This window comes from Bombus pascuorum, chromosome 11 (assembly GCF_905332965.1).
Source record: "Bombus pascuorum chromosome 11, iyBomPasc1.1, whole genome shotgun sequence".
Classification (NCBI taxonomy): Eukaryota; Metazoa; Arthropoda; class Insecta; order Hymenoptera; family Apidae; genus Bombus; species Bombus pascuorum.
Window position 1 is genome coordinate 10,496,308 of NC_083498.1, and position 24,093 is coordinate 10,520,400.

Here is a 24,093-nt window from a genome sequence, read left to right on the forward strand (position 1 = left end):
ATCGAACGCAAACACGTTAAAAACATTGAAAATCGAGCGGTAGTGTCGATAGCCGTGCAACAGGCGTCTAGGGACATTTAATATTCAATACCGATATAACTTCTATAATATTAACACCCTCAACTGTTCCCAAGACTTGAATTCCTCCTGCTTGTACGATAGATTAGAAATTCCCGAAGTTAGAATATCCTCTTATTTGAATAATTCCTAGGTAAACGAATCGATCGAGTGTCCGGCCGTTTAATTTTCCTCGAGTGAACGGTCGTTTGGCCGGGACGACGAGAGGATCTCTCTCGCGTCGGTTCTTTCACGAGAGATCGAGCACGGGCCGGCGAGCCCCGAGCTAGTTCCTTTTTCCGGCGGATCTGGACGTCCGCTTCGATCGGTCTTCGCACGGAGATTAGCTCGGACGAAAGTAGCGCGGAACCAGTAGAGGGACACCAACTCACCGCTCCATCTCGGACAAGACAAAAGCAACGTCTCTTCTCCTCCTGCTCGCAAAAATGAGCCACCGGTCCCTTTTTAATTCGCGTTTACTGTGAACGGCGTCAAGTAATTAGTCGCTTACTCTCTCTCTCCGGATTTAATGTAAGGTATTAGAGCCGGCAGGCGAACCGTGGCTTTTCTTCTCGTTGTTCCTTGTTCCACGACCTTCGGTAGCTCCTCGTTTACCTCCGTCGCCATTATGTCCCTCCCCTATCCCATCCACCAGGTTTCAAGCTGTGTGACCGGCCGTTAATCGCTTGTTATCTAACCGCTGCTCTTGAAATCTTTTTCCTCCCTCCAACTCTCTCCCCGCCCTCCCAGTAACCTGGCTGACGCTTTTCTTTTTTCTTCTTTACCTGTCAGCTGCGTGTATCCCTCGTTAAAGGTATTATGTCACGGTTGTTCGACTCTGATCGATCTCCGTCGAGCGCCGCCTTGCCTCGTTCTTCCGTCTCGTTCCGCCATTGTGTTGCACGCGCGGGGGTGTCGTGTGTTATGAGTGTTCGATCACGCGATTAAGTTTCCCACTGAAACAACAGCCATCCAACCGGAAGGAACAATCGCGATGTAACAACTCGAATCAACTCGTTCTCGCGTATAATACCTATGCAGCTATTTACGAAATTCATCTCTTTACGTATTCATAAGTGGAATATAATCTCCGATAAATTGAGAAACGAGCTTCATCAATTGCACCGAATTCCCAGCGCAATTAGCGTGCCTGCTAAAAACCAGCCTTTTCCGTATCCACGGGAGAGATCTCGCTAAACGCGGTCGTCGATCGATCCTCCCGATCGATCTTCCAGGTGCACGTTGTCCAGAGCGAACGAGAGGGCGAGAGGGAAAGAGAACGATGATACGGTCGGCGCACGGTCTAATTACTCGGCAAAGCAGATTCGCGTTCCGGGGATAAAGGGCGGCTTCGGCACGATAATACAAATCGGCCGTGCAAAAACGCCTGGCAGAGGCCACGATCATTGTTGCGGCCCACGGTAAGAGTATAAATTTCACAGCAGGTCGGCGGGACGACCGATTTCGGTAGCAGCCTCCGAAACAGACGAGGAAGAAGCATCGGTGGCCATTGAAGGACCATTGCGAAAAAGAATACCGATCCGTCTAACTGGTTGAAAGACGAAGGTAGAATGCGAGGAACAGAAGAGGAGGGACAGAGGACACGTTGCTAGAGGATGGTCGCAATATTCCAGGCGAAACTCACGCAGTTCGCGGATGACTGAGTAGTTCTGCCGGCAGTATAATGGGACCCCCCGTGGTAGCTTACCTGCATCATCGACTAATCACGCCGGATAATAGGGAACAATGGCGCCCCCGTGAAAAGTGAAGCATACTCACCACTTACCTCCCTGTTCAACCATCACCCCTCTCTATCTTCTATCTTCCGGCGTCTTTCGTATACCGGATGGCTGTCTCGTTCTATGTCTCTCGGCAAACGCTCGCCCTCTCAGATCGTTCCCGCGAGTCTCTTTCTCTTTTCGCCTACGTTCACGAACACCTATCTCCGTCTCCATGCGGAGAGTATATAATCCTCTTACGCACCGGGCACAAAGTAAAATACGGACAACACAAGGCGGTCCGCTCCGTCGCATCGTGTTCCGGCCTCGCCGGTTACACGAAAGACTGTTTTTCGGAGAATGACATGGTCGATTTCGGAAATCGACGAGCTAAATTTGTAAATCCGTGAGGCTCTTAACTTTTTAACCTTTTTCACGATACTTTTATTATCTATATATATATTATATTCTTCTGTCGAGAGAAAAATTGAAATAAATCGTTACGATTACAGATTATAACATGATTTAGAAGATTTTCGATCATTTGGTAATTCTCGTACGGATTCAGGATTTTTTTATTGTCCTTTACAATCAGTTTTATGTGGAATTTCTAACATCGCAGAACAAAATGTTCTAGTAGCGAGGAATGCGTTAGAAGACTATAGACGATGGAGAAACCGATAAAACTACCCGATCAATATTGGCTAGAAAAAATTAAGCTCGCAAATAACGTGTCGAATAAACTATTTCATGAACAATTTTCTACGTAAAGCGTCGCTTTCACGAAACGCTGATACGATTAGAACGAATGTACCTCTCGATATAACCTCGTTACAGTAGGGTGAAACTAGAGTCGTTCCTCTGGTTCTTTCCGTTCGTTCCTCCGGAGGTTGGTCAACGGTTTCTCGTTACCTATGTAGGCGGAGGACCTCCGTGGGGTAGCAGACACGTGAACGACGACACACAAACGGTCGTTGGTTCGCTTTGTCGTGCTTTAGACGGAGTTGCTCGCGAGACGAGAACGTACGCGTTTGACCCTTTTTACCGGGGACCGCTTTCCTTCCGTGGCGCTCGCCTACGCCGCTGGCCGTGTAATCATTCTCTCCTACTTTCGAGAGGCAGGCCGCGCTTTCACGCGGACGCTCGAATCGCTTTTGTGCCCTTCCGGCTGGATCCGCGGGAGGACCGGCCCATTATGCCACGCAACGCGCGCGTTTTGTTAACTTGGGGATGAAAGGGTCGTTAAAGGAGCCCTCCGGACTCGTTAGTCGGCCGTGCCTTCGGTGATTCTTCCGCAGAAAGAGGTGCGAGATGAGATCCGAAGCGATACTTGCTCCCTTTGTCGCGTAAATTACACGAAAAAATTTATTTATCGGGGAAAATTGCTCGTTAAAATGGTTTGCTCGGAATTTCTATCTCGGTCGCGTCTCTCTTGTGGGACGAAGATGAGGATGGCGTGGACAAAAGCAGCGGAAGAGCGAAGAAAAAGCGACAGCACGATATCGGTATCACGATGGAATCGCGCGGTCCACTCTTAATTTCCGTCGCCTGGCGCTTATTTAAGCCGGAGCGAGTATGGCGAAAGAGCGATAGAGCCGGAAGACGACAGCGAGGCATGGACAGAGACGGGAGGACGACGAGGGTTCCTGACTCGGAACGAGAAACTCACCCCCGCGCGGCCGGCTACGTGCTCTCGGGGTATTTGCACGCGCGAATACGCGGCTCTGATACACCGACGCGCATAATGCATGTGGTTATAGAGAGCGAGAAAGGAGGGCCGGAACGGTGAAGAAAAAGAGGGAGCTAACGGATAGAGGTAACTAGAGGGTGGCGGTGGAAGGGAGAGAAGCAGTAGATTAGGTGGGTACATCGCGCGACTGCGGCGAGGACGTTGGTATAGAATAGCAGATATAGGTGTACGAGAACTACCATCGTGTGGCACACCGGTTAGGAAGAGAGAGCGAGCGAGTAGTCGACGAGGCAAGCTAAAATGGGCGGTTGGAGAGGGGGATGACTGAGGAACGCGAGCCGAGGGGTGAGAAGGGTGGCGAGCAGGGAAGGACAGAGGGAAGCACGGGGTAGTAGAGTGAACGGGGTGTCGAGGGGGGTAGGCTATAAAGGCTAATTGGTTAAAAGCTCACCGCTGGCTGCAGGCTTAAATCAAGATCTTGGAGTGTTATAATGGATAAGTAACACGGCGAGGCACGGCCACCAGCCAGCGGAGTTGTGTGTTATCCCCACCCCTTGGTTGGCTCTGGCAGAGTAGGTAGGTTCGGTGAGGCAGCGCTACCACCCCCATTCCGCGATCCGCAGGATCGTCGAGGGCGAGTATCTTTCGAGTTAAGGACGACGCGGCTCACGCGATTGGCCCGCACCTACGGCTACCCCCGTGCCGGATACACTCTGCCACGAGTCATCGATCGCGCCTCCACCCTATGAGAAATCGCGACATCCATCCCCCACGGTAAGCCATTTGCTCCGCCCCGCCCCCTGCCCCTCCAACAACGACACCCCTTCTGGCAACTTGCAGCTTAGCCATCCTCCCTGCTCCCCTCCAACGCGTTCGCCGCCCTTCTATCTTCGTTCGTGTTTCATCCCTCTCGTTTCAACCATCCCTTCGGCCCGTTCGTCTGTCCTTCGGTAGTCGTCTATCTATCCGACGCGCAACACTACCACCCCGTGAGTCTCGGAGCGTGACTCCACGTTCTATCCTTCTTCACCCTCCTCCGTCTCCATCTTCTCCTCCTCTTTCTCTTTCTCCACCCTGCCTATGCTTCTTCTCTCTCGTTCACTCTCTCTCACTCTCTCTCACTCACTCTCTCTCTCGCTCCTTCTTCGTCGCTGTTTCTCGCTCGCACTCTCCGTCTCCGCTTCGCTTTCCCTACATCGCTCCGCGCGCTCCGGCTGCGTGCGCGAATGTTCGAGTAAGGCCCTCGTTCGTGTGACCTGTGGTTTCTCCGGCGTTTTCCTACCCTTAGTGCGAGCACAGTGCCCATCCGCAGTCCATCATTCGCCACGATACGCATTCGCGATTCTCGGCTACTTTCACCTCGTTGCTCGTGCTCGCGGCCGACGATTTCCGCGAGTGGATGTCACCGTGTTGTTCCTACCGATTCTTCCAAACGTTCATCCTGTTGTGCGATTCACCGTGCATCTTCGTGCAAGAGTACTTGACCATGGTTCGTAAATCGTGTAACGATGATCCGATCCGATCCAGTGGTAAATATTAAAAGAAACAGGGGGATGCGATCCATCGAGCTTGCGTGGGAAAAAGAAAAAAATACAAGCGGAGCACCGGCGAACGAGTGATTAACGATCAGTGGAAGAGAAAGTGACTCGAGGAAGTGACTCCGTGTTGCTCTTCGCGGTTTTACACGTACGGCAACGTCTCGCGAATAAACTAGCGGGTCGAAGAGGGGAAGAGAAGATCGGTTTGGGGTGAGGAAGAGAGGAGAAACGGCTACGTGTCAGGTTGGTAGGCGGTGGTGGGAGGAAGTGCTACCACAAGCTCGCAATTACACACGCACGTACACGCTAACACAAATACATTCGCCTGTATATACGCACAGTGTAACGCACACTGTGACGCGCGAATAAAGTCGAAAGGTAGTGGTGGTGGTGGTGGTGGTGGTGGTGTGGTGGTGGTGGTGGTGGACAGAGGTGGTTGAAGGACGAGAGGGGCGAAAGAGGGTGGCTCTGGAAAGGGTGGGCCTTCCAAGTGTCTTGTCTCCTATCATCCTGTCGTCCAGGGTATCGCTTACGAATGTCGCGCGATCGAGCGATCCGTCTCCGATCCAGCACGACCAGGGACGTTCTGCCATCGAAGGCGTTGCGACGAACCCGCTAGTCTACACCGTACAGTTTAACATTATCATCGTGTTACGCTCTCCGCTTGATATGCGACGCGAGCCGCGATTCGAACCGCTCCGCGTGTCGGATAGACCGTGTTCTGCCGTCGGACCGTCGGCGGAGGAGCATCCTGTGCTCTTCTGACGGGACGAACGCGTACAACGAGCCGTGTTCAGTGGAACGGGTGACTGTTTGCTCGAATCGTGTGCCATTCCAGGGGAAACAGAACTCGAGACTGACGCGTTCCGTTCGGGGAACCGTGAACGTCGCTGGAACGGACTCTTTGGACGCGAGTCAACGATGTCTGGTGAAACGGAGATCGAGGTATCCGTAGTGTCCGAAGAGGATTTGGAACTGGAAGGTTCGAGGAGCAGCTCGACACCGGCGGAGTTGCTTCTACAAGAGAAAAACGGAAAGTCCGGTTGTGGGTTGAACAATCATCATTCCTTCAGCTTCGACGTAGGCAAACCGGCACTCAGGCCCGCGTGTAACCCTCAGTACACGTCCTTCAGCATCTCTAGCATCCTCGGAAGACCCGAGTCACCTCCTATAGACTCTACATCGACGGTGTCCGCCGAAAGGCAATCGTCGGACGTTGACAGAGGTTCGCCATTGCCAACGACGAACGCTCAGAATTCCCAGAGAATCGGATCCTCCTGTGACAGCCCTGCGAGGGGTTTGTCCTCGCCTACGTCCTTGAGATTTTCCAACAATCAAAGGGGCGTCTCGTCGGTCGGTCACACGACAGACAACAGAAACAATGCTACTAACATGGGGATCGTATGTGCTACCAGTGCTACCAGCCCGGCGTCCACTTTCTCTCCGCCCAGCGACGCCTCCACGAACCCTCTGCTCGGTCATCAAGCGTCGGCCGACTTGGCGATGCTGTCGAGGTATGTTTTCCTCTCTATCGATCTGTTTCTTTTTTCACAGTGTATGTCACTCAATGGAACTTGAATTGGAACAATAGAATGCCGCCGAACGTTGAATATCGTGCGGTTTCAGCGTGGTTATTTTTGTAGTTTTCAGTGTACCAATTTTTGGTGGTCCACCGAACTGAACGGTCCCGTGGTTTGATGGATGCTTTGCGTTTCATCGTGTTGTTTGTGCGACTGAGTTTTGCAATCGTGGAACGGTTATCAAACAATAGCTTGAGCTGTGTTCGACAGTACCGCGTATTACGACAGATCGTAATGTAAAGAATTTGAGTTTGGTAAAAGTTTTCGTCTATGCAAGATGTTAGAAAATCCGTTTGATCTCTTTGCGATCGTTCGTCTCGTGATATTTTATCGTACGAGAGCGACCAAGCCGCCTTTTGTCCTACCTAGATAATGCTATGTCTGACTGATGATTTCTAAATTGCAAGGATCGTAAATCCAGCCGTTATCGTCGAAATGTAAACAGCCTCGAAACGCGCAACAATCGACCATTTACCGATAGTTCTGCCCCGTTTCTCGTCCAAGAATAATTTAGCGCGTTCGTCGAACGAATGGCGGGTACGCGACGGTAGCATCTATTCGTTGCACCGATGTCGAATATAGTTCATACCAGTGGAACTATCATTTCGTGTTAATACGTCAACGCCATTAAATGCTGTTAGGTATCAATGTTTACTAATAAGGAATTAGTGCGCGCCATCAATTTTATATCTGCGGCGACCGCCAGCGCGATAACTATTTCATCGACGATCGCGCGCCGCCGCATACGATTAACGTCGATTGGCCACAATCAACGCAATCGATACGCGTATGCCAACTTTTTTCTTCAATAACGCTATTTACTTTTAAAATCCTGCTTTTCGATTATCTTATCGAAAGAGTGTCGATATTATCCTCGTCTCTCCCTTATTTTCCCCAGACTTAACGGAGGGGAACGTCAACAAACGATCAAACGCGAAAGAAATTCAGAAGGAAGATCTTGATCAATTCGACTTTTCTTTTTCTCTTCGAGGGCATCGTGTATAGTGCCATTATCACTGTTCGTGACGCCATAAATGGAAACGAAATTATTCGAATAACTTTCCCAAAGTGGCGTCGAAACGATCCGCGACGCTGTTCTCTGGTTTTAGCTTATCTTACAAAACTTCATCGAGGGAGAAAACCAGCAACCGTTTCGCACGCCAAAGGCAAGACAGACTCGTTAAAAAGATCTCGGTCAACTGCATTCATCTACCGTTCGAGGATGTTCAACAGACGACCATTATCTCTGTTTAGGATGCCACACTTCAAAGTACAATTCTTCCAATAATAACACTATTAAGAATGATCCGAAACACTCAACCGAGAACCGAATATCCGAGCACCCGTTGATCCAAAATCAGAAGACGATATTGGACGATGCGCGAGAATCAAACGAAAGATTTTCAGCCACAAATGACATTTTCTTTCAGAGTGAACGCTCTTTTGGTGAACATACACAGGTCGTATGAATGGTATATATATGTGGACTTTGGTCGAAGGACAGAGTGGTTGGAGGTGGTAGGGGAGTGATAAAGTAGCGGAAAGAGAAACGCGTGGCTGCAGCTTCGGATTATATTATGTGGGAATGGACCGAGGGGTCCGTAATGGGCCTATTAGGCTGTCTCATTTAATAACAACCGTAGCAACAACCACCCTCTTACATTACTTACGTTACTTAGGGCCGTCCGGCTCTGTATCGGATATATCTCGGCAAGGAACTCGAGCCGGGCCAAGCCGAGCCACAAGGGGCTGCCAGAGACGAGGGAGGGTTCGAGATGATTTTATCAGATTTACACCCCCTTCCGATTGACGAGTCCCCGCTATATAACCGGCTGCTTGCTTGCTTGCTTGCTTACTCGCTCTTGTAACGGTTCGATGCCTCCAATTGCTTGTTTTCCACCCGTTTACCATTTGATTAAGTTGCACTCGAACCAACGGTGCATCGGGACCCGTCACTTCGATCGAGAGAAAAGATTATTCCGGGGCACGAGCTTGTCACCACAAGGGGGTGTACTTCGATGGCGCGACACTCGATAATTTTCCAGATGGATAAAATAGTGGCGCGTTAAACGACCATCGCTGTGCTCCTCGATTTTCGGAACTGCTCCTGCGAAATATCAGAATACGTATCACGCGCGTAGAACACGCGAGAGTTTTCTAGATTTTGGTATCGCTCGGACAATTCGGTAGATTCGCGAAATATTTTCAATGTCTCCGATAATCGGTAAATTTATAGAATTCGACGAACGATCGAAGAATTACCTTTCGAACGATCAGTAGGATACAAAGAACATCATTGAAATACCCCTCTGATGGTTTTCATATCTTTTTAACGCGAGATTAAATTATCTCGTGTTGCGACACTGTTTGAAATACACGTTTGCGGTATATGACTGGACGAAGTCCATTCTAGAAGACCATTAGACAAAAACTAATCGCACCCCGTTCCGTAGACTCTACGCCATGGAAGATCGAATATCAACGTAGGCGCGGAAAGTAGAAAAGAATCAATTAGGCAACGGGTGCATAATACATCAGCGGATGAGACGGCAGCGCGTAGTGGAAGTTAAGGAGCCTAAGGTTCCCGGGAGAAACGGCCACCTATCCCGTCCCGTTTCGGCCACCCCAGCGAGCGTCTTCCGCGCGAAGGAAGCGAGAGCAACATACGCAAGCGAACACACTTCTTGGTTTGATTTATTATTAAATCGCTGCCTACGGCATCCGAGTCTTGGCCTCACCAAGGTCGGCTAAGTAGACGAAAAGCTTGCACCGTGAAATCTTCCCCGACCATCTCGACGCTTAACGTGCAACCCTCTCTCTCTCTCTCTCCTTCTCTCTTTCTCTCTATCCCTTTGCTGAACTGATACGGTAATAGCATTTCCAGGGAGGAAGAGATTTCAGTAGAAAGGATTCCCGTGTAGAATATTACCTGAATTAGCCGGTCCGTGAATTTACCTCGCATCCTTCTCCGTTTCGCCGCATTTTTGCATATACACGCGTGTAGGGGTTTGCGGGAGCGCGTTAACAGTTAACAACCCCCTGCCGCTACACCCTTCGATCTAAACCGTTCTTCGTTTTAAGGGATCGATTGAAAAATATGACGTGTCTGAAAATGATTCTGTATCGATATCTGCGCCGCGATCCGAAAGTCGTGAAAATTAACAAAAGGAGCGAGAGTCGATTTATTAATTAACACGTGTTCGGTGGAAATTGGTTGATTGTTCGCGAGCGACGAGTGTTTTATTTTATAGCTGTAAAAAGAACGAGTCTAGAAAGCTTTTTTACCCCTATGAAATAACTAGACCGCGAATGCTTACGCGGAATATTTTTATGGACGCAACTGAAACGTATCCCGCGGTTTCTCCTGTCTCTATAACAAGATCCTTATCGCTTAAAGAACAATTAGACAGACTCTTATCCTGCTCCAAGGAAACAAAAAGCTGTAGAAAGGAGTAGCAATGTCGAAAATAATTCAAGTTGTATGGAGTTGTCGTATAGCGCGAAGCTATCAGGTTTAAAGAGTGGCGTGGGAGGGTGGAGGGCGGTGGGTGCGCGAGACAAAGCCGTATTAAAATTGATAATATCCCAGTGATGAGAGGTAGAAGCTCGTGTGTGCGAGCGTCGTCAGAGTCTGTAAATTAATCAGAAGGACGACGCGTAACAGAAACGCGTTTCTCGTTTATCTTCAACATTTTCCTCGCGGTCCAATCTAATTACCGCGTGTTTATCCCGGGAAACGAAGCGCAACAAATGTAACAGTATTCCGTTTAAAAAGAGGAAAAAGAAAGGAAAAACCATCAAAAAGAAAATAATAGAAGGAGATGGATAGACGAGAAGAGAGAAGGAGAAAAAATCTCGCACGAACACGGCATTGAAAACTGGCTACAGATACAGGAAGCGTCGTAAGGATGTATGTATATCTGTATACGTCTATGTGCATACTATATTATATATGCGCTATATATATATATATATTTATTTTCTCCCTCTCGCCTACTCGTCTACTCTTTTAGCAATGGTGCAAAAGTCGCGCGGGCTCCTTTGCAAGGGGGCAACAATATTCAGTAACGTAACCGCAGGCATATGACGTCTATGCGCAAAAGATCTGGCCGGGATAATCCGCGACAGAGTCGGCCTCGTTAATTACAGCGCCGATGAATGATTCGTTAATTAGCGTGGGATCGTGCTGCAAGTTTCAAAGGAAGGTACGATAAAGCCCATTCTGTATGATCGCCCGTAAATTACAGCGTCGGAAACAAATGTGGAATGAACGGTAGCTGGGAATAGACCACGAATAATAATCGCGTCGAAACACAGTTTCTCTCCTTCTTTCCTTCCATCTATCTCTCCTTCTTTTTCCTCCTCCGCCTTTTCCCGTTCTACCCCCTTCTTTTTTTCACGTTTCTCCCTCTCGTTTTTCCCTCCTCGGTTCTCCTCTCTGTACGTACGTGTGTCGTTTCGATTCGTTCCTCTCTCTACTCTTTCGGGCTCTCGTCCCTTTTATTCTACCGTTGACGCTGATGACGCCTCCGTTCTCTCGCCGAAATCGAAAATCCCGACTGAAACCGAGGAAGCATGTACTTTGGAATATTTCGCCAGTCTGGTCTTTCACGGGGATGATTGCGAAACGTTCAATTTTTTAAAGTTACCTTTGTTAGTATCCACGATGCATGATTTAACAGGTCGAACAATCCTACGTATATACAGCGGACACTTAAATTCGTGGTACAATCAGCAACAAGAAAATTGCGTATGTTAATACGTAAATTGTATGTACGTTATATAGAAATTATACGTAAATAATCTTAACTGTGTATGTAGCGTAACTTTGGTATAAATACGAGAGCTGTTAATCGCGTAAGATGAATTTTCGAGTGTCGAAAAACGAGCCAAAATTGCAGAGCAGTAGCTGTCGGCACTATTCCATGTTTTCATGGAAATTGATTTCGAAAGCACGGATATGCAACCACTCCGGTATAAAATGCTATTTAAACGATCAGTCTACCGTTATTTATTCCGTTTGTACGCCACGAGCAAAACCGTTTGTTTAGAATCGAACGATTTTTATCCGATTCTTCGTTTCTTCGCTTTGTCATCGTTACGCGGATATCATAATATTTTTGGGAAACTTACGTTGGTGAAATTTCCTTAGCATTACGAGTGAAATACGTATCCTGAAGGGTACGAGACGTCCCGTTCGGGGGTTAAACTGTACATACCGGAAACGGACAAGTTTTTAATAGGAGAAGAAATCTTGGCGGCGTCTGGCGTAATTAATTCCCCCTGGCGATGGGTTTAATCCGCGAATGTATCCTGGTCTGGGTTTCTAAAGCCTGCAAGCGTCGCGCTAAAGCAATTAAGTTGTTTCCTTGAAATCCAGTGAAATGAAGTTGTCTCCTGTGTAAGCACAAGCATAAATCCTCCACTTGGCCTGTAACAGGCAGCCAGCGGAATGAAGCCAAGTAGCGGATTTAGCCGAGTACTTTGAAAGCCAATAACTCATTGTTGGGTCATCGTAATGACACTTTATAAGTCAGTACGTAACCATGAACGCTGTTAGGCAAATCGATGAAAAACAAAACTCGCTCCCTTATCGATACTAAGATTCACGCAAAGACGCGATCTTCTTTTTATTTCAATAAGAAGAGAACACGCTTTCCTCGTCAATATCAAGATTCGCGCAATATTTTTGCGTACGTTCCGGCAATAAAATTGAGAGGAAACTTGCATTGAAAAATGCAAATTACTTTTCAAATTACTCAGAACAAAAGATTCGTACGATTTTATTTCGAACGTTCTGGCATTTCAGGCCAATTCACTACCCTTCGCGAAAACCCTTCGTTCTCGTTTAACCACCAGCGGCGACGACGAATTAGCACAAAGCCTGGAGACGAAAAAAAAGAGAGAAAAAAGAGAAGAAAGATGAGAGGCGTGAACGATCGGTCTCCGAGCAGAGAGCCCTTAATTACCAGCGAGGCTGTGAAACCCTTGCGCCGCGGAAATCGGCGAAGTCTCGAGGCGGTGTAAAGCTGTGCGGGAACGATTGGCCGCCATCGTGCGTAATCGACTTCTCCTTCTTCGGACTACGCACCGAAAACTACCTCCCCTAGTGTAACGGTACACGACAAAAACGTATCGGGTTACGGGCGATCGTTAACCACGGCATAAAGAGTTTATATTCGAGAATGCCACTTACTGGGCGCACGCTCGCCCTAGAACGCGCGCGCGCGAGTACCAGCGTACAATCGTACGAGCAAGCGGGCGATATGACCGAGTAAAAAGGTGGGATAATAATCAATACAGAAAAAGGGATAATATATCCATTGAACTATGGCTGTATAGGGGAGAGCGAAGTTTAACGGACAAATTGGTGGTGGATGTGCACATCGAAGAATCAAAGCTTGACCATCGACCGGCTGTTGAATCGATACAGAGAATATCGTCGGTTCGACGTTCGATTCCGATTATATTCATCGTCGCGTTTCATCGAAGCTGTCCGTATCCGATTATGCCGGGATGGCTCGTAATCAACGAGTTTCTTCCTGTGGACGTTCGATCGAGCCAATAAGATCACCGACCGACCGACCGGAAAGATCAAGTCGGAGGAAGAGAAAGAGAGATCGAAGAAGAAGAAGTGGATGGCGAGAAGAAAGAAAGGGATGTGGCGTATTGAAGTTGTGCTGATAAAGTAGAATCGAAGGAAGTCGAGGACCCTCGTTGAATCGATCGAGCGAAGGAAGAAGCCGGAGCAAGAGGAGTCGCGCCCGTAGAAAGGAGAGAAGAAAGCCTGTGCTCACGGCCATTCATTCCGCTGGCTACCTAAGAAGACGTAAGCCGCGCAAGAATTAGGCAGAAAAAGGTGGAGCACGCTCCTCGAACGGCCCAGAGTGTTTGGTGTTTATACCTGGCTCCTTAGAAAACGGCCTCCCTCCGAGTAGATGCTTACAAACAGGCGGTTGTCAGATTTCTTTTATCTTTGCCGGGGCATCTGTATGGCCGATGCCCCCGGCAGCTACTCCTCTTTTGCGTTTTCTTTTTCTTATACCGCGACTAGCCGCGTCGACCACCCTACCAGTTATCGATGCGAGACAACTGCAATTGCGTGCTTCTCTCACTCTGACGTTCCTCGGGATTCGTCGAGAATGTTCGTACGGAGTAATCGCTTGCAAGCGGAGTCGATCTTTGCGTTGAAATTTCTTATAAACGCATAAATATCCTCGGTCTAAGTGTATAACTCGAGCTCTGCAAACATTTGCGCGCACAATGACGACAAGACTCTCGTTAAAATCAATTTCAAGTATGTACGAACGAACATCGGCAACGTCAAATGAGAAACGAGTGTCCCTGAACAGTTCTCGACAACTCCGAACGATTAAGGAATCCCACCGCAAGCAGCGTGTCGACTCGACAAGCTTCGACCGTCGGAGGATTGGTCGGCGATCGTCGACGAGCATGAACCAAGCCGGAGGAAAAGTGCATCGATTCGGCGATCAGAGATCGTAGCTCGTGGCCGGACTGAGAAGGAAAGAACGAGTCATGAACAACGGGGGAGCTGGTATGGCTTCCGAATCGGTGGGCTTCTTGCCGTACCGGCTCCCGACGATGTGTTCGAACCTACATTTCTGATGACCAACTAAATCGTCGGCCGCAAATCGCCGCTAGAGCGTTAAGTTCTCCCTTTCTCTCTCTCTCTCTCTCTATCTATCTCTATCTCGATCTATCTATCTCTGTTTCTCTTTCGATCCGAGCGCAACGTCAAGCGTTCGCAGCTGCACTTAACGCTGATCAGGAATAACGATCGCCAGGCTGTTACACACGACCCGGCAAAATGGCCGGTATAATTGAGAGCTCGCTGTTTCGAGAGCAGGGATCCGCCCTGAGATAGTTAGACGTTGGCAGCTCTGTTTGCGGTAAGATCTAATTAGAAACTTCTACTTGAGCACCATTGAAAAGTGTCGCTGTTATTATTCGAGGATAGACACTAACGTTGAGAAGTTCGAAGTGGCAGCAGTTTTGCTAGTCTTCTGTCTTGGTAAATTTTCATCGAGCTACTGGAAATTTTTCGTAGTTCAACTAATACGAAAAGTGAAAATAATCAAGCCGCGTGGATGTACGGAGAATGAAAGAGTTCGACGCTCTCGGTGAAAGTTTAGTCGAGATGATCTATAGAATGGAGTTCTAATTGTAGTTGAGACCTTGGATGCGTCGGCAGCTCGAGTTGCAGCTCACGAACCCAGAGCTCAAGGAGCAATTCGGTTGCGTGTACATTGAAAAGCGAAAGCTGTAGAGCGGCTGTGCTCCAGCCGTGAATATCCTCGCCGAGATCAGCACTTAGGAGAACGTAACCTTCCATTTACAAATATCCGGATTTGGGGATTTGCCCCTGGTTTAGACAGGTTTAGGTATCACTACGAGCTCCATTTACCTTAATCTACAATTAAGAGCACCTTCAAGAACCCGGTAACAAAGAGCTCTATTTACCAGAAAACTTGCAAACGCCGGATATTCGCTCTCCGCTCGAACCATCGTCCGAAAGCTAATTACCGTCGTCCAAATACGATCCACTCTAACGAATCATCGTCTTCGCGATTCTACTCCGTTCTACGCGTCGATGCTTTTTACTCTGCAAAAATCACGTGCATCCAAACGCTCGATCGCTAAACAATCTTCGATTAGTCACGACCTACGATTCCATCGATCATACGTTTCACTCGCGAGATCCATTATGCCCAATTCTCCGTTCACGCTCTCGACTTGCGATCACAGACGACGAATAAAAGAATCCTCGACGAAGGTAAACCGATTCATCGGAATCCCGTAAGCGGATTTTCACCGTTAACAACGAGGCTGTACAAACAGCGAACCATGGCTGGTGTCGTTGTTGGGCACGGCTCGCGTCGCCCTTAATAGGCATAACTCTCGAAAAATTCCTTTGCATCGTGGCAAGGATCGAGCGCAGACGTTAATGGCTTTCGGAAGATCGCGAAGAATCGGTTGCACGGAGAGAATGCTTTGGTCTTTTTTCGCGAGTAACGCAACAAGAAAGAGAATGGAGCTCGTTTTCGACGAAACGGCCGTGGACCGGATAAATGGGTTTGGAACCGTTTGCCGGTTTTTCGAGCGCGGAAACGAAGGGAGAGAGGACCAGGTTGAATCGTGGCCGACGCCTCGGACACGGCCACGTTCCAACTGTGTAAAGCCTCGCAACGCTCGCATTCAGCCACGCTTCAACCCGTTGGAAACGCGGCCGCTGTGTTTTAATCCCGCTGTTTCCCTCTTTTTTTTTTTTTAGCGTTGTTTTATTTAGAGCGCGGCTTTAAACGGCTCGCAACCGGCGCAAACATTTCGCTAACGGTTTCACTTTTACGCCGCCGCGCCCCGAAATGATCCGGCAGAGCTAACTCTCGGTGAAACGTGACCGATCCTACGCGAATGCTTCCGGGTTAATCGAACCCATCGCAACCACCCTTTAATCCCAAATCCCTCAAGTTTTTTCGTTTTGCCGAGCAAACGTCTTCGGAAATGTTTTGCGCACGAAGGATACGAGATTCGAGGACTTTTTTGTAAGTTCTGATAAGATGGGACTCGTGCGATCTTTATAATCACGTTGTTGAGCCTGGTGTCTCGTTTAAGTAGCACGGCGTCACTGGACGATGTCAGTCCCGAAATTTTAAGATTACTCTGTCAATTATGATCGGCGATACGACCAAAGTTTCCTTTGCTTTTCAAACAAGCAGCGTATCGCGGAAAATAAATTGAATCCTTCTCGAAGAGACTTTATATCCGTGAAAAACGATTACACGATCCCCGTGACATTCGTAGCACCAAAAACTAATTAAAAAGAGAAGCGATCGTTGAAAAATCTCTTGAATCACAACTCCTTCACGGACCAACTTCTTATAACCAGAGCAAGAGGGTATTGTTTTTTATTTTTCAGCGATACTCGCTTGAAACACATTTATCAACTAAACGAGACACGCGATACTGGAAAATATTCGAAGAGAAATGATCGACAGAGTTTTAGCCACTGTATCTTCGCGTCTTTCGATACGATGTTCGAACTTCATCGAATCTTCCGTTTTCAGATTGGGCCTGATGTCGTCGTTGATAGCGGGCCGATATCCGGTCGGAATTGGCGTCGGCGGCGTGTTCTTTCCGTCGACGTTGCAACACCTTCACCAACAACAGCAACACCAACATCACTCGCGGCTGGCAGCAGCTTCGTCGGCCTTGAGCAACGCCGTTCAGGTCACCGGCCAATCGGATATCGTCGATGCCGACGGCATCCGCGGCGTTCTACCCGGTGGCGCCGGTTGGCCGTTTCCATGGAGGCCGACGCACGGCCTGCAGACGCTGGAACATCCGTCGCCGAGCGACGTCGTCGGCAGCTTGAGCCGCGTCAGTCCCGCTTCCGCGTCCTTTCCGCAAAGGGGTGAGTTTCCAATGCCAAGAATCGAGAATTCTACCACCAGGCAAAAATTTCGGTATAGTCTTTAATTAGGAAACTGAAGGTGATTCTTGAAGTTGAACCAACGATTCAAGGTATATTTCTTAGTATCACTAGGTGATAGGCGATGAACGATAGTTGGGATTAAATCGATTAATTTTGGAGTATTAGCTTACTTTTAAAACAAGTAACGTTATCTCTGTTTGTATTCTATATTCGATTCTCGAATGGAAATCGATGTAACAGGACAACGGCATACTCGTTTATCCTTGATACATTCGCCCATAAATGACACGATAAATGATCCGATTAGGGACAATTTGACCAGAAAGCTACTTCTATCGAATATACATATACTCGTACAAATATTCTACAAACATTCTACTAGTATGATTATGCGTGAAATCGTGTCGACTTGTTGGATCATAAATTTAGGCTACTCGTGCGTGATAGAGGCTTGTAAACATTCTCGTGCGGAACAACTCGTTGATTGAAAATCGTGCGCTCGCTCTATCTGCGAATAGACCGTTGAATGAACGTGGACATCAACGATGCATCTATCGTTGCACATCAATCCCAAATTGCGCGGAGAGTACGTGATCGATTGATTGACATAATTTCTTGCAAACGGTCTGTTTGTACATCGACGAAACTCGATTATCACGGTCGAAAGAAACCATCCTCCTCCTGTAGCTTCTGAATAAATGGTCGATTTTTATGCGAGGTAGAAGGTGCAAAAGTGACGTACTGTTTGGTTGCAAGGAAGTATAAATAAGGGATGTTTTACGAGAGAAATTGATCCGCAGTGAAATACACTTGGGAGGAAGATGGGAATTCGCGAGCATCGTAAAAGAAACTGGAAACGGTATAAGAAAAAGAGAAAAGGGCAAGACGAGGGCTCGTACGCGTTGTACGTAAGTGTATAAACGCGAGCGTGGACGGCGACGAGTACGGCTTCCACGGCTTCCACCACGACAAACCAACGTCGATCGCCTTACCCGCCGATCGTTTTACTCCTGCCACTTCGCCAAAATACTTGGCAGCCTGCTAGATGACGACCGTTTGCACCTACGGCGAGACCTGCCGCTGATAGTTTCGTAAACACCTCGTCGCTTTCACCTTCTTCGATCGTTATCCTAAACAACATTTCACGCAACACATAACGCGTTACAGTTGGCATTCTAAAATACCTTAAATTCTGTTCTTAGCATCTTGACAAAGGAATAGAAAAGGACAATAGGTCAAGATTTACATAGAGATTTCTAAAATAAAAGTCTTTTACAAAACGTGCTTTACCTACACAAGATATTCTTCCTGTGTGTGTCACAGAAAAATGATAATCTTTTACAATTTGAGGTAAAATGGAACAGTCGTGGAAACTGTAGGTTTTCCGAGTGAACCGATAGAATGGAGGCGCGAAACACGAGATGTTTACGATGGATTTGCGAGATCGCGGTACAACCAACTCGATGAGCCGAGTTTCGCGTGGAAGGCGCGAAGGACCGATGCAGAAACGACAAATATTTCATTAGAGCGATGAAACACGGCTACTCCCGATATCTGAGGCAATTATATCAAAATGGATAAATAGAATATTAATTAGCGGATTATCAATCGACTAAATATTAAATGCAACGGCCGGCCGAGATGAATAGCTCCGATTGATTTATCGAATTCATTGGCCAAAGACAATCTATAGACACATATTCTCGGCCCGGTTGATCGACGATACCGAAAGGGATATCTCTGCGATTCTGTTTCGACCGATGCCAACGACGAAAACGCTTTAAAGGATCGGTTAATTAACGCGTTTAGCATATGCCAAAACGTTTCCACCAACATTCAATGATCGCCCGAATAAATAGGACGATTTGTGAAATTATGCTGGCGCGCGTGGATTCGTCACTCGCCATCGTACTAGTAATATCGCGTTCCATAATTACCCAGTTGAAACCGTGAAACGAAGATTAAACTGCAGACACCGTTTCCTACTCTAATATGCTAATTTCATCGTTATTATATAATGACCTCTTTATCGTGAAATTAAATCGAACGAATTTAGACTACGAGAACACTTTGCGTTCTTTCCAATGAATATTCGATTTTTATCGTTTGCGGAAATACTTGCAGCGGCACACGAGCTACAGGACAATTCCAATCATGTTGTTCTTTTGCCTCGGAGTATCAATATCGTTAGGATACACATAATGTAAGAAAATGTTGGAACGCAAGGATATTACACGCATAGGCGCAAATTCTCTTTTACCACAGATACCCACACAGACTGTACTGTACTGTTACTGTACTGTAACTGACGTTACTGTATAGAGAGTGGGGTTCAAAATATTTAAGGGATCGTGCATCACTACCTACGTTTAGTCTGAGAGTAACTGGCCAACGATCAACAATTTTGCATATGTTGTTAATTATATCACTCGCTTATATTCATTTGGTTCTGTACTTCTGTTTGATAAACATCACCGAATATTATTTTAACATAAACATTGTGTCTTCCACGGATTATTAATCTTAACTTTAAGATTAAATTCTAACAGAAAAAATAAATTCCAAGTAAATCGAACAAGGACGAATTTGAATTTTCCGACTCTCCTCCGACCAATATAAATACACAGACGCGATCGTAAGGAAGACAGTTATCAACCAGTTATCAGTTAATCGCGCGAATCAATATCAAAGTTGTAAACAAGTTATCAGCGATTATATTTAGCGATTATACACTGTCTTAACGAATCCGTTAGCACGAGCGTCCTTCTGTACTTATTTTATTAACATTGTAAATATACTCGAAGGTTTCAACAACGAGCAATCTCGTCTAATAAATCTCACGATCAACCACTCTACACATAGTCCTGTACATACTTGTTGATTTGGATTTTTTTAGGACTATGATAAATTAGTAGATTGCGGATGCTTATGCAAATTCATATTTTTATGAGCAGGGCTAAATAGAAATTTGTTTCACCCTCTAAATGATATAACGAGTTCTTTACTTTGAATATTTCGTCGTATTTTTGCACATCATGCACGTTGTGTATATTTTTGCACGTTTAAATTTCCCAAGCAGTCTACCAATTAGTTAACACCGTGGCTACTAAATTTTATTTTCAGCGTTACTAAAATTATGCCAACACTTTTAACAAAAATAATGCTTTCTTTCCCTAAAATACACTCACTTACAAGGATCTCCGTACGTCCCATAAAAACACCGTTTTTTTTATTTAAATACACCATGTGTCAGGACATATTTATTTCTCAATATACGTACGACAGCTCTTGCTTGTCTTGCCACAAAACATACTAACTTTTCAGGGAAATTTTGTAACATTCTATTTTAATAAAAATGACCTCTTTATGAACTATACAAAAGCTTTTATAAATGACGATATTAACGTACTAGACTGTTTCCTTCCTTCGTACCGCTTTAATCGTAATAATCGATGTACGATATATTTAGGTATAATTAGATATTGGTAATTTTAATATTAAATCGCAACTAAAACTGTTTCGTATCTTCCGTCGGAAGCGCGGCACAATTTATAGCGCGGTCGTTGGCGATAGTATCCATTTAGACTCTTGCATTCGCCACAATGACAACGAACTACCGATCATCGCTGACATTGGAAGCATATGTTTCCATTACGACATGCGTGGCCGCCTATCGGGAAAATTGAGGCGTTAATCGGTATCGATGAGCAACCTCCTGCGGCTACCAAAAGCCAACGCATTATCTTATCCTGTCGCTACTTTGCATCGATTATCGTCCATTCTAGACGACAAGATATTCAAGCGTCCGCCTTTACAGTTTCTCCTTTACGACGGAATCGATTCTCGATTATAGAACGACGATTTCAATCTTACTCGGAAACTTTGGAATTGGGTTGCTCCTATCTTATTACTCAAAATCAAATTCTTACAATGTACGCTGTCGCCTACCGATACTCGGTACAAACCGAGCGTCTTTCGCTGCTTTTGTTTCCAATCAGTTTACTACGAATCTTCGTCTTGTAATTGGCAATACCGAATAAAGGAAAATTTTGTTCCAGTTTTCCAGTAAACGCAACGAGTAGGTATCCTTATACAATACTTACGGTCGGCAGTGTACATAACTGTCCAAAGGCTACCAATTTTCGACAGACCAAGGAAGACTAACAATTTTCAAGCAATCGTGTATGATTTTCCTGCAGACGACCTGGACGACGAGAACGGGGAGGAGCGTCTACACCGGACACGGAGTCCGTCGACGGGCGACGAAGGACATGACGATCTGGGCGAGCAGGACGACTGCCCGGAGGCGGACGGCGAAGGGGAATCCACAAACTCGACGAGTCTTCACGGTGGTAGCGGCGGTGGCACAGGGAATAGCGGAGGTGGTGGAGGCGGTGGTGGCGGTGGGCAGAACAGCGTGCAGGTTGGCGTAGATGGTCGCGACTCCAGCAGCATGAAACGAAAGAAGAAGACGCGAACTGTGTTCTCGCGGTCGCAGGTGTTTCAATTAGAAAGCACGTTCGACATGAAACGCTACCTTTCGTCTTCTGAACGCGCCGGTCTCGCTGCATCGTTACGGCTGACCGAGACTCAGGTGAAGATCTGGTTCCAGAATCGTCGTAACAAGTGGAAAAGACAACTCGCTGCCGAATTGGAGGCAGCAAACATGGCGCACGCGGCGCAGAGACTAGTCAGGGTGCCGATACTGTATCACGAGGCGTCCGCCGGAAGCGGAACGTCCGGCAGTGTCTCGGTGTCGGTCGCTGCGCCGCCGGCCGCCGCTGCGCCAGCGTCGGTCGCCACGTCGGCGCTCTCCCACTCGGTCGGCGTAGGAGTCGGCGTCGGTGTCGGCGTCGGCACCTCCTGCCCCCCTACCACCGCCCAGCCGATCTTCTACTCCCATCACCATCAGCACCACCATCATCACCCGGCTCACGTGCAGGCGCACACTCTCCTGCCCCACCAGGTACACCCACAACCGCCGCCACCCCCGCCGCCGCCGCCTAACGGCCAACCACCCCAATCCTCCTCGCAATAACACCGTCCGGCTCACGAGACCGTCGGCCCGCTGCAACCAACCACCGCCGACACCGCGGTCTCCCTCTCGCGACTCGCCTCGATCGCCTTGTCCGGATAAACGTTTTCTTCTGCCGTTTCGGTCATCTTCGATCGTCGATCGTGCGAACTTGATCGAGCCAGGTACAATCTCTTCCTTTCAACGTTTCCTTTTTCGTCAATTACACTGATCTTTCGCTATTCTGGGGTAAGTTTTTAGTCTTGTTTTCAAAAGTTTGCTGGAAATCGGTAGATCAGAGAATATCTGTGATTCGATATTTTATCACGATCAGATCTTACCGAGAGCGGAAACTTGACAAAATTTTATCATATACTTTCTACCATCTTTCTTTCTCCTTACTCGGTTTAAAACATTTAATCGCGATTACGTAACACTCCATACGATGTAACTTTACTTGGAAGGGGAAAGACACGAGGAACTTCAAATATTACAACGTATGTTAAAAAATGAAAAAACGCTACGTGGGAAATTGTAACTGAGAAAAACAGTTATTTGAACGATACGAAAGAGTGTCACTGGGATCTTTAGAAGAGGAAGGAACAAAACGATCACCGAGAGTTAATGCAAAATGATGGAATTTAAAGTAAAACAAAATAACGGACGATTTTAAAAAAACAGAGGGAGGTTTAACCGAAACACGATCTGGCTTGTTCAAGCTATCCGAAAGCTTTTCAACATCGCTGAAATCGCGGGTTTGGCTCGTTAAGTTTCGACACGATCGATGGCTCTCGAGTCTCCGTTTCAGCAACGAAACGATCTCGTTTTATCCACGTTCGTCGCGCCACGTCTTTCAATTGCACGTTCCATGCCCGTGTACTAGCATCCGCGTTCCGTTCCAAGCGACGATGCATCGAAACGCAAGAGGACAGGATCGTCACGGTGTCGGAGGTTGGGTTTTTCGCCGCGGTTCAACGCGACTGGCGACTTCCGGCAAGTCGAACAATTGTAATATAAGTATGTATCTAGTCTGTCAACTTGTCGATAAGAAACTGCTCGTGGAACGATTATTAAGAATATTTTGTCGATGAGCGCAGGACAAACGCAGTTCTGTCCTTCCCTCTGTTTCTATAGCTGTCTGGCTCACTTTTACGTCTTTCTATCGTTTCGTTTATACGCTTTTCTAAATACGTGACACGAAACTTGTTTCTACCGTTGACACGAATTTTAATTTCTTTCTTTTCCTTAGTCTTCTTTCTAATCGGGAACGTTGCAAACACGAAACGAGGAATCTCAAAGAAAAATGTAAATGTAACCGCTATGAGATTGTAACTAATTGTTAGATACACCGTAAGACACAGGCAGGGTTCCTACGACATTATTCTACCTGTTGTGATAAGTATTTAAACGATTAATTTTATTAAACGAACGGTATAGTTACGAAATACCGGCTCTCTCCTCTCCTTCGCATTGTATATCTCTCCACCTAATCTATAGACGTCAATTAAGGAAAATGAAAGGCAAAGCACACCGCTTGTCGCGTCGTGTTTTGTACGGACGTTTGTGATCTGAGATTCACGCAGACTATTGTACAGCTGATCGTTTCGTAATCGCTAATAATGATCGTTGAACCATAACGCAACAGTCCACGTCGTTCAACATCCCATCTCTCACGCATCATCGTCCCTTCCCACGCGTGTTCTTGTCCCGAATCTTACGAATATCGAGCTGCAGACATCAAAAAATAATCAAATTTCAAGGGTAGAAAAAATCAACCATCGGTCGTTGAACGCTTCCAGAGAAAATCGACGATACTTCGGATGTACCAACGAAGACGAAAAGCTAGAAAAATATCGAACGATCAACGAAATATCTTCGAATAAGATCGCGAATATTCATGATCCCGTGGACCACTTAACACGCCGTGCAACATGTCGCTTCTCGACAAAGTCAACCGATGTTTTCCCACTAGAACGCCTATGTAATCGAGTAGTCGTGAAGTGGAAAGTGCTCGATAGACCCTCGTCGATTGTCACCGCCGTA

At 47.0% G+C, this 24,093-nt stretch overlaps 2 protein-coding genes across 2 annotated transcripts in view; one reads left to right on the forward strand and one right to left on the reverse strand.

Moving 5' to 3' along the window:
* Positions 1-24,093, reverse strand: part of LOC132911854 (peroxiredoxin-like) — a 147,524-nt gene that overhangs the window by 108,877 nt on the left and 14,554 nt on the right. The gene's annotated exons all lie outside the window — the stretch shown is intronic.
* On the forward strand, positions 5,419-23,687 carry LOC132912361 (homeobox protein Hmx). Its single transcript, XM_060969757.1, has 3 exons — positions 5,419-6,517; positions 16,669-17,015; positions 21,236-23,687. Exons 1-3 carry the CDS (start codon positions 5,925-5,927, stop codon positions 22,072-22,074), a joined length of 1,779 nt encoding a protein of 592 aa, XP_060825740.1. The 5' UTR covers positions 5,419-5,924; the 3' UTR covers positions 22,075-23,687.